The 10,512-nt window shown below is 43.8% G+C and overlaps 1 protein-coding gene across 1 annotated transcript; it reads right to left on the bottom strand.

Annotated features, from left to right (window-relative positions):
* Positions 1-503: 503 nt before the first annotated feature.
* On the bottom strand, positions 504-5,412 carry LOC103723418 (perakine reductase-like). Its single transcript, XM_039114306.2, has 7 exons — positions 5,273-5,412; positions 4,788-4,955; positions 4,492-4,695; positions 4,215-4,387; positions 3,544-3,637; positions 3,241-3,394; positions 504-1,064 (listed from the first exon to the last, which is right to left on the bottom strand). The coding sequence occupies exons 1-7, from the start codon at positions 5,333-5,335 to the stop codon at positions 871-873; spliced, it is 1,050 nt and encodes a 349-aa protein (XP_038970234.1). The 5' UTR covers positions 5,336-5,412; the 3' UTR covers positions 504-870.
* Between the last annotated feature and the right edge of the window lie 5,100 nt (positions 5,413-10,512).

Genomic DNA, 10,512 nt, shown 5'->3' with positions numbered 1-10,512 from the left:
TTGCCTTGTGTAAAGTTTAGCTCGGGAGAACAAGAAGAAGAGTAAAATGGTTTAATATGAAATTTCCATGTTCCTGGATTGTTATGAATTGGACAAAATTTTCCATCTTAACTTCATAAATATTTGAGAAATGATTACTTAGAAGTATCTGCATGTAAATATGAAATGATTGCTGCATAGTCCCTAGGTTACAAGCTTCCAAGTCATGATGGCAGCTAACTCCAGGTTAGGCGGCTTATATTTGACCAAAATTAACCAGAACTCCCTGTTTGAGGCATTAATTACTTAGTTTCAAGATACCAGCTTTGTGTAAAATCTGCAGACTACCTATTTTAACTTGTGCAAGCTATGCATGCAAGATTAAACATCTTTCCCGTCCTTAAAATGAAATTATTTGTGTTTGAGAAGATAGAATGAAATCATTTAAAAATCCAAAGCTACAAGAATCATATAAGATCAACATTCAACACTAGAGAACCACTTGATGCAAATTGAGCTTGGTCTTTATATAAAATTTCAAGATGATTAGAATTAATATTCTTCGGAGTTGGGATCCTATGTACATAGATGCCAACTTCCTTATCCAAATCTTATCTTCCACATTTTTGACAATGCAATCAAACATTAATCATATTAAACACATCATATCTTCTCTCACAGAGATGCGCGCGCGCGCACACAGACCTTATAATATCTAAGAGATGACCAAGCACCCTATTATCACAGATCATCCAGCACTCTTAATTCATAATTTATCTACAAATACAGCAACAAGCTTCCAAATTAAGGTCAACTGCAAAAGGATCTTACTCCTGTCCTCATTCAACATTTACAATATTATAACAGCAAACTACATAGGACCAGAAAAACTTAAGATGCGGCATTGCAATTTTTAGCAGGTGTATTTGCATACTTCCACTGGTAATGTTCTGACAAAACAGAGGCACTAGAACCTGCCACCTCTTCTTCATTCACTGCATTGGATATTTCCGTCAAGTCCTCTTTTGTGAGCTTCAGCTTCAAAGAATCTATATTAGCATCTAGGTTTTTGATCTTGGACGTTCCTGAAAATATTCAAGTAAGTTACATGATAAAAAGTTGTCATACACATACATTCGCATATGGTACCCAATTTATGTCCTTGGTGCTTCACATTTTGCTTAGGTTGGATACAAGAGTGTTTTATTTGTTTAAGCATCAATTATATTGGTAAGCTTATTAAGGCTGCATAACAAGGATATTGACCATGCCTCTATGCATCCCAATTTTATGAAAGTCCAAATTTAAAAATTTAGCTAGTGGGAACACTCCCGTTATCGAACCAAAAGGTAATGTGTGTATTATTTTTTTTTTTTTTTTGGGGGGGGGGGGGGGGGGGAGATTAAATACATCCAAACACCTACCAGATTGCTCCATATATAATATATTCCATAGCAACTTATTTTTCAATTTTTTTTTGGCAAAAATTAAAGCAAAATGGCACTCATACTTCTATTGATGCTATCAGATGAGCTGCTTAGGTTTTATATCCCTGTATCAGATCTGTCTTGGTTAACAAAATTATAGAAGTTTGCATTATTCTTAAGTAGGGCCTCTATAGAGGAGCACTAAACCATGATGATTCACATCACTTAAATCATGCTGAATGTAAACTGAGTCATAAGCAACACAAAAGAAAATTATGGGAAGAACAATCATCATATGATGTTTCAACTGTTCAAGTACATTCAATAAACTGCATTGACACTTTTATAGGGTTTTACAAAGGATTTGATCCTTTAAGAAATATCAATTTCTCATAAAAAATAAAATTTAACAATCCATACATAACATGTTCTCTCGAAAAAAACAGTCCAGATATCAGACCAACATATTTCTGATCTCGTTGGACCGTTGGGGGCTTGATATCTTTGGACTAAACAGATTCCTTTCATTAACCTTAGTGCAACTTCCTTTCGAAGTAATAGGTTGTCGAACTGAAAGCTATATCATACACTTTAATTTAATGAAATTATTTTGGATAGCTCTGAACAAATCTTGATAATAATATCAAAAAGCTAAAGAGAGTCGTTGCAACTCAAATTAGTGAAAAGACAGCACAAAGCTAGCAAAACCTTCCCCTGCTGTTACTGCAACCCTGAGCTTGATACCTGACGCATAATTGGCTACTTTTGGAATTTTTAGACCATGTTAAGTTGAAACAAGCTCCTCCACCAAATCCAACAGATAAACTATAACTCAACAGTCTATAGTAACTATCATAATTTTTACCTCATAGTTTTTCCCCATTTAAAGCCAAAAATTTCAGAAGATATTTCATGCAATAGATACAGGGCAAACTATCTATGTAATTCAGCAACAAGACTTAGTCCACCAGTTGGCACCCTCTACTCTGGGAAGAGGTCCTGGATTTCAATCCTGGTGGTGGCATATTAGCATTGTAGTTCTCAGAAAATATTACAGAGGATGAGCCTTGACGCAATAGTAAGATTTGTTCTAATGTGACCTAGGTGTCACAGGTACGAAACATATAAACAGTCTATCTGCACACGGGGTAAGGTTGGGTACATCTGATACTTTCCAAACCCTACAGTGGCAGAGCCTCATGCACTGGTCCACCGTTTTTTAGTTCTCATATGTATGCATATGAGAACTTATTTTATTCTCTAGCAATCCTCATTCAGGTTGCACACACACACACACACACATATATACATATATATATATAGACGTATGTGTGTGTGTATATATGTGAGATATTCTTTTCTTCTCTGGTAATCCTCATTTAGGTTATAAATACATATAATATAGCACTTCTTCTGACAACTTTTTTTGCAGACACAACCTTTTTGCTGGTTCTAATTTAGAATTGATTAGCATAGTCTTATGTACTTTCCTTTAATGAAGATTATAAGGATTTCTCCCTTTTGTAAATACAGTTATATTTGTCTTGCTATTCTAAACAATATATACAAGTTTAAATAAATATTTCAAGTTGTAAAAACCAATCTATCAGGTAAAAATTTAAAGCCATCTCCCAGCCACATAAAGTTATAGGGAGCTAGCATCATTTCCTAATAGCTCTGGGAAAGTCTTGGTCTAGTTGATATTTGTATCCAAAAATTAAGAAACAATGCTAACAGAAATAGAAAGCATCCTTTCAAACATGTGTGCTAAATTTATACGATAAACTAATATTCACATAAATGCACGCTACATACTTCAGATCCAATTACTTGCCTGGGATAGGAACCACATCATCCCCTTGATGAAGAACCCAAGCAAGAGCTAGCCGAGCAGGGGTGCACTGATACTTTGCAGCTAATTTCTCTATTCGCAGGTAGAGAATCTTGTTCTTTTCCAAGTTTTCTCCAGTAAACCTTGGATGAAAAGCCTAACCAATCATATGGATGCATAATGAGTAAAAAGAAATTCGATGTTTTAAACATGGTGCATGTTAGTATCTCAACATAAAAAAACTACAAATATTCTTCAGAGATGAAAGTTTCAATACAGAGGTTGTGATTATATTGAAGTTCCTACCAACATACTGCCTGAAGGAATACTTTCTCCTGCTTTTCCACCAAAGAAACCACGACCAAGTGGACTGTATGTAACTATTCCGATGCCAAGTTCCCTGCATTTTATAAGATACATCATGTATTTGTGAACTTTAAGTGCATCACATCAGTCAAACTCCCCAATTGTTAAAGAATACAATGATCCAATGGTGCCCCAGATAATTTATTAGTCAAAAACAAGAATCATTTTAAGACTTCCTTTGTCTTTTATTTTCTCTACTCTCTCCACAGGAATGGTGCCTGAAGGATTTCCATAATAGAACATTATGTATGATTTTCTCTTACAACAGGTGCTAAAGGTTTTCTGAAATTACATACAAGTCGCGCTCTGAAATTATTTGTTTAATTGTTTATGTGATGCTTCTTTTCTCTTATCTTAATAACACTTAATACCAATTAGATTTTGATTCTCTGGGCATTTTTCAGTGGCTATGGAAAGGTTAGTGGGCACTTCGATTCATAACAAAAATGTGGTGTTCTATGAATCAACCTTATTAAACCGGATTTCTTACCAGACCTGCAGAGTGGAACTATTTCTCCTATATACAGGCATGAGCAATTCATTCATACACAAACCTTTTTTCTTAAAAGAAAAAAACAATTAAACCTTGTTAAACAGGATTCTAACCAGACCTGCAGAGTGGAACTATTTCTCCTTCTATATCACGAGACCAGAGAGACCACTCCATCTGGAGTGCAGTAATAGGATGAACGGCATGTGCACGCCGGATTGTGTCGGGGCTGGCTTCTGATAGCCCGATGTACTTCACTTTGCCCTCTTCCACCAACTTCTTCAGCTCCCCCATCTATCAAACACCAAAACAATTGTTGGTTCCATTGCCACAAAGAACACACAAAAAAAAATCAACTCGGATAAACCATAACTGGAATTTAAAAGGTTGGTGCTTACAGTATCCTCAATTGGCACTGTCTTATCCACACGGTGCTGATAGTATAGATCAATGTATTCCACACCAAGACGCTCGAGGCTTGCCTCGCAGCATGCTCGAACATATTCTGGCCGACCATTTACAACAAAACCAGTCTGATCAACCCCTACAATGCCAAATTTTGTGGCCAATTGAATCTTTTCTCGGGGCAACTGCTTCAAGGCCTACAAGCAAGCATCAATTCTTTTTCACGTTTAATTCTAGTGCACAACATCTAATTCCTTCAATAAGGAGAAAAGAGATTGAAAGTTTGAACCTTTCCAATCAGGATCTCATTGGTACGGGGTCCATAGAAATCGGAGGTGTCGAAAAAAGTGATTCCCTTGCTGAAGGCATGCTTGATGACGGCTATCCCATCTTCGTCGCTGAGCGGAGAATTGTATCCTCCACTGAGGCTCATGCAACCCAATCCCAGCTTGGATACCTGGACGCAAGAACACAGGTCATCACAATTTACAACGGTATTAGCACTGAAAAAAAAAACTAGTTTTTTTTTCCTTTTTTTTTTTTAAGGATGGACAACAACCGCTGCATCCTAAGAAACTGAATCAGAAAACATAATAATAGTAGTAGTAGTAGTACTAATAATATGTAATCAAGAGGATGAGAGATGAGAACAGACATGTATCCACTACTATCATCATCAGAAGGAGGAGGATAGCTTCCTAATTAGAGTTAAGAACAAATCATGCAGCATATGATTAGAAAACAAAGGAGGCATAAAAGAAGAAGGGGAGATACCTCTAGTCCCTGGGATCCCAACTTCACTCTGGGGATCATCAGGGTTTGTGTCTGCTCCTCCATTTGTCCACAGCCCACACTGAAGAGAACTTGGCTTTGTCCAACAATGGTAGTTCGCTGCGCTTGCACCTTTTGTTTCTTATCTTATTTATTTATTTATTTATTCGTTCATTTATATACATAATTATTTATTTATTTATTTATTTATTTATTTATTTATTTATTTACTTATTTATATTTTTTTCTCTTTTTTTTCTTTTCTTCTTTCTATTTACTTATATTTATAGTATAATACAATAATAAAAATATAAAATATTTTAGTTATTAGCGTAAATTAATTTTTCACCACGATCGTTTATCTCTCTAACAAATTTTTTAGATGATAAAATTAGTTAAAAAATTACAAATATTTATTTTTATTTATTTATTAATTTACTTATTCTTCTCTATTTATTCTTTTTTTTTCTTTTTCTTTTTTTATTTTTTCTTCTTTTTCTTTTCTTTTCCTTCTCTTCTTTCTTCTTCTTCCTTCCCGAAGCTTCTTTCTTTCTTCTCTTCCCCTCTCCCTTCTTCCTCCCTTGCCTCACTTCTCCCGTGCGGTCATGGAAGGGGCGATCAAGCCCTCGGCGGCGCGACGACGGGAGGGTGGGCAGCGAAGCCAGAGGGAGACGCTGTCGGGGGAGATGCGGCGGCAAAGGAGGACGGAGAAGCGGCATAGGGTGTCAGGGGTGGCGGCGAGGGAGAGGGAGCGGCAGAGGAGGAGGGAGAAGAGGAAGAGGGCGTTGGGGGCGGTGGCGGGAGAGAAGGAGCAGCAGAGAAGGAGGGAGGAGAGGCGGAGAGCATCGGGGGCGGCGGCGGCAGAGGGCTTCGGGGCCGCGGCGGGGGAGAGGGAGCGGCAGAGGAGGGAGAAGAGGCGGAGGGCGTCGCGCGGGGGGGGGGGGGGGGGGGGTGCAGCCGTGGAGAGGGAGAGGGTGGCACTGAAGAGGGGGAGGGAGGGGGATGGGTGGGAGAGGAAGAGGAAGGAGTGGCGCGGGAGGAAGAAAGGAAACTTTTAAATGGAGGGTATTTTTGTCAAAAATACAGCTTTCCAACAAAGCTAAAAATAATTTTTTTCGGAAAGCTCCAAATTGAAGCATCTTCCCAAGCTGTTTTCAGCTTTCCGAAAAAGCTAAAACAGTTTTTCGAAATTTTTACCAAACACCATTTTTATCTAAAAGTACTTTTGGAGAGCCAGGAAGTACTTTTTGGCCCTCCAAAAGCTCTCCCAAATAGGGCCTTAATAAATCTGAGAGTAAAACAAGGCAAGTTTTGGCAGAGCGGTTGGTAACGAAGCTTTTAAAAATAAATTTTTTTAAAGTTACTCTCTATTTAATAACTATGTTTCTAAAATATTATAGAACTTTAATATATATTTATTAAATAAATTGAGAAAATACTTTTGGAATTGATGGTGGGCAAAATGGATCGTTCTGCTTAGAGCAAGGGATCGTCCTATTTCGGCCGAGCAAACCACAACGCCAACCAGGCAGGACCTCGGTCCTGCTCAGAACCAGCCCAATCTCAGACTCCGCCAAAGGCTCAGTTGACCTCGGCCGGATTTCTCCTACGACCTGCCGTGACTTCTTCTGATGTTTATAATGACGTACCGAGCCCAAGATCGGAACGCCCTGCCGTATCAATTGTGAGCTAAAGAGCTCCTTCAACCGCAAGACTATTCGTCGACACGCGCCAACTGAGCTCGGGCACCCTCTATATTCGCCGACATGCCCCAACCGAGCTCGGGGCGCCCTTTATATTCGCTGACGGACCCCGACCGAGCTCGGGGAGCCCTCTATATTCGCCAACGCACCCCGACCGAGCTTGAGGTGCCTTATCCATCAACACGCCCCGACCCTCGAGCTCAAGGCGCCCTGCCGGGCAAACCTCGGAACCGAGGAAGCTAGGCCGACCTCAGCACCCGCCAAGCCGACCTCGCCGAATGTATGATACGACCTCTCATCGAGCTCGGCCATGCCCATGACCGCATCCACGTGCATGCCCACGCCTGCCTACGTGGCCGTACATTACAACGTCACCGCACCATGCTTTGCTTGCTGGCCAAGGACAACGCCTAGTCATATCCCGTCACACCTATCACCCTCGGGCCAAATTTGAACCACAATATTTGGTGGTAGAGGAAGGACCTGAGTCAAGATCATGAGGTCAAAGAGTCACGAAGTTCCAAATGCATCGAGCAGCCGGGTACCAACATTCGGCAACTCGCTTCAAAGTCCACCCCGTGCAGCACCTACGCTGGCAAACCAAACCCTTTAGGTCTAGCCAAAGCAGTTTTACTTGCTCGCCCAGCAAGTCTAAACACTTACCACAGCTGCTCAAGGCCTCCAGTAGATAGGAGCTTCATCCGTGGCCGAGATCGACAAAAAAGTTGAGGAATTGGAACGACAAATCTAGACGCTCCGGGACCAAGTCTCAAAATGCCATAAGGAGCGCAATCGATCAAGGAGCAAATCCCCCCGGCGCAAGAGAAATCCTCCTCGACCTGGAACCACATTTCGTCCGATGTCTCCCTTCCAGAAGCCCAGGAAATATGCTCCCCTCCAGAGGTTTAGGAAGTACGCTCCCCTCACATCCACCCGAATAGGGATCCTCATGAAAATCGAGGGTCGCGGCTACCTCCAACCCCTATTAAAGATGTGACCATCAGGGTTGCGAAAGCGCTCGGACAAGTACTGCTACTTCTGTAGAGATTACAGTCATGATATGGAGGACTGTTACCAGCTCCGTGATAAGATCGAGGCGCTTATTCGCTGAGGACTGTTAGGTTGGTTTGTCCGTGGTCAAACCGACTGAAGGGAGACCGAGGGATAGAGCTTGGAGCCGCGCGAGGGGCAGAGCGACAACTGTCCCGTCGTGGGCACCATCAATGTCGTAGCCGTGTATCCCACATGCTAGCGGCTCCTTGACCTCGTGGGGCAGTGAAGAGGCCTCATCCCCATCATCCCGAGTCGTTAGACCCGGGACCCAAGCTACAACCTCCGGACGGGACTTTAGCCCCTCTAGGTTAGGGTTTTATATCCAAGAATATGTTATTAATAAATTATCCTCTAGGATTTCTTTGAAGCGTCTCTGAAATGCCTTAATGGACTCTACATGCCCCGGTTATCTCCGCAACACGAGTTATGTATATAGCGACAAATCTACAAAGTCGCCCCTTGAGCTCGGCTCGAGACGCCCTGCAGGGTCGACCGCGAGTCAAAGTGCTCCACGACTGCAAAATCCGAATCTACAAAGCCGCCCCTCGAGCTCGGCTCGGGATGCCCTATAGGGTCGACCACGAGCCAAAGTACTCCGCGACTGCAGGATCGAATCTACAAAGTCGTCCCTCGAGCTCGACTCGGGGCGCCTTGCAGGATCGACCGCGAGCCAAAGTGCTCCACGACTGCAGGATCTGAATCTACAAAGTCGCCCCTCGAGTTCGGCTCGGGGCGCCTGCAGGGTCGACCACAAGCCTATGTACTCTGCGACTGTAGGATCCGAATATGCAAAGTCGCCTCTCAAGCTCGTCTCGGGGCACCCTACAGGGTCGACCGCGAGCTAAAGTGCTTCGCCACTACAGGATCCGAATCTATAAAGTCACCCCTCGAGCTCAGCTCGGGGCACCCTACAGGGTCGACCGCGAGCCAAAGTGCTCCGCGACTGCAAGATTCGAATCTACAAAGTCGCCCCTCGAGCTCGGCTCCGGACGCCCTGCAGGATTGACCACGAGCCAAAGTGCTCCGTGACTGCAGGATCCAAATCTACAAAGTCGCCCCTCGAACTCCGCTCGGGGAGCCCTGTAGGGTTGACCGCGAGCCAAAATGCTCCGCGACTGCAGGATCCAAATCTACAAAGTCGCCTCTCGAGCTCGGCTTGGGATGCCCTGTATTGTGTCAATCGCAAGCCAAAGGGCTTTCGTCCCCGCAGGAATGTACGGCGAGGCGCCCTGATCTGAGTGCGGGCGTCTCTATCCTTGAGCTGGTTTCTACCCTTGAGTTCGTTTCCACCCTCAAGCAGGTCTCTACCCTCAAGCCTGAGGCGTCCTGATCTGAGTGGGGGCGTCTCCATCCTCGAACTGGTTTCTACCTTCGAGTTCGTTTCCACCCTCGAGCAGGTCTCTACCATCGAGCCTGAGGCGACCTAATCTGAGTGGGGATGTCTCTATCCTCGAGCTAGTTTCTACCCTCGAGTTTGTTTCCATCCTCGAGCAGGTCTTTACCCTCGAGCCCGAGGCGCCTTAATCTGAGTGGAGGCGTCTCTATCCTCGAGCTGGTTACTACCCTCGAGTTCGTTTCCATCCTCGAGCGGGTCTCTATCCTTGAGCCCGAGGCACCCTAATCTAAGTGGGGGCGTCTTTATCCTCGAGCTAGTTTCTACCCTCGAGTTCGTTTCCATCCTCGAGTGGGTTTCTACCCTCGAGCTTGTTTTCACCCTTGAGCTCGTCTCTATCCTCGAGCTGGCTTTCACCCTCGAGTTCGTTTCCACCCTCGAGTTTGTTTCCACTCTCGAGCAGGTCTCTACCCTCGAGCCCGAGATGCCCTAATCTAAGTGGGGGCGTCTCTATCCTCGAGCTAGTTTCTACCCTCGAGTTTGATTCCATCCTCAAGCGGGTCTCAAACCTCGAGCCCGAGGCACCCTGATCTGAGTGGGAGCGTCTCTATCCTCGAGCTGGTTTCTACCCTCAAGTTCGTTTCCACCCTCGAGCAGGTTTCTACCCTCGAGCTCGTTTCTATCCTCAAGCAGGTCTCTACCCTCGAGCCCGAGGCGCCCAAATCTGAGTGGGCGCATTTCTATCCTCGAGCTGGTTTCTACCCTCGAATTCGTTTTCATCTTCGAGCAGGTTTCTACCCTCGCGCTTATTTCTATCCTCGAGCAGGTCTCTACCCTTGAACCCGAGGCGCCCTAATCTGAGTGGGGGCGTCTCTATCCTCAAGCTGGTTTCTATCCTCAAATTTGTTTTTGCCCTTTAGTAGGTCCCTACCCTCAAGCCCGAGGCACCCTAATCTAAGTAGGGGCGTCTCTATCCTCGAGCTAGTTTCTACCCTCAAGTTCGTTTCCATCCTCGATTGGGTCTCTACCCTCAAGCCCGAGGCGCCCTGATCTGAGTGGGGGCATCTCTATCCTCGAGCTGGTTTCTACCATCGAGTTCGTTTCCATCCTAGAGCTAGTTTCTACCCTCGAGTTTGTTTCCACCCTCAAGCAGG

The sequence above is a fragment of the Phoenix dactylifera genome, chromosome 1 (assembly GCF_051530095.1).
Source record: "Phoenix dactylifera cultivar Ajwa chromosome 1, Ajwa_hap1_PhDact_Kaust_v1.1, whole genome shotgun sequence".
NCBI lineage: Eukaryota > Viridiplantae > Streptophyta > Magnoliopsida > Arecales > Arecaceae > Phoenix > Phoenix dactylifera.
Note: the sequence above shows the minus strand (reverse complement) of the source record. Positions and strands in the feature narration are given on the sequence as shown.

Bases quoted from the DNA above. Each gene is read 5' to 3' on its own strand.
- LOC103723418 (XM_039114306.2), bottom strand. From the start codon at position 5,335: ATGGAGGAGCAGACACAAACCCTGATGATCCCCAGAGTGAAGTTGGGA. The intron at 4,696-4,787 runs GTTCAAACTTTC...GCTTGCTTGTAG, and splicing joins ATGAGATCCTGATTGGAAAG to GCCTTGAAGCAGTTGCCCCG. The intron at 3,395-3,543 runs GTAGGAACTTCA...ATGATTGGTTAG, and splicing joins TTCCTTCAGGCAGTATGTTG to GCTTTTCATCCAAGGTTTAC.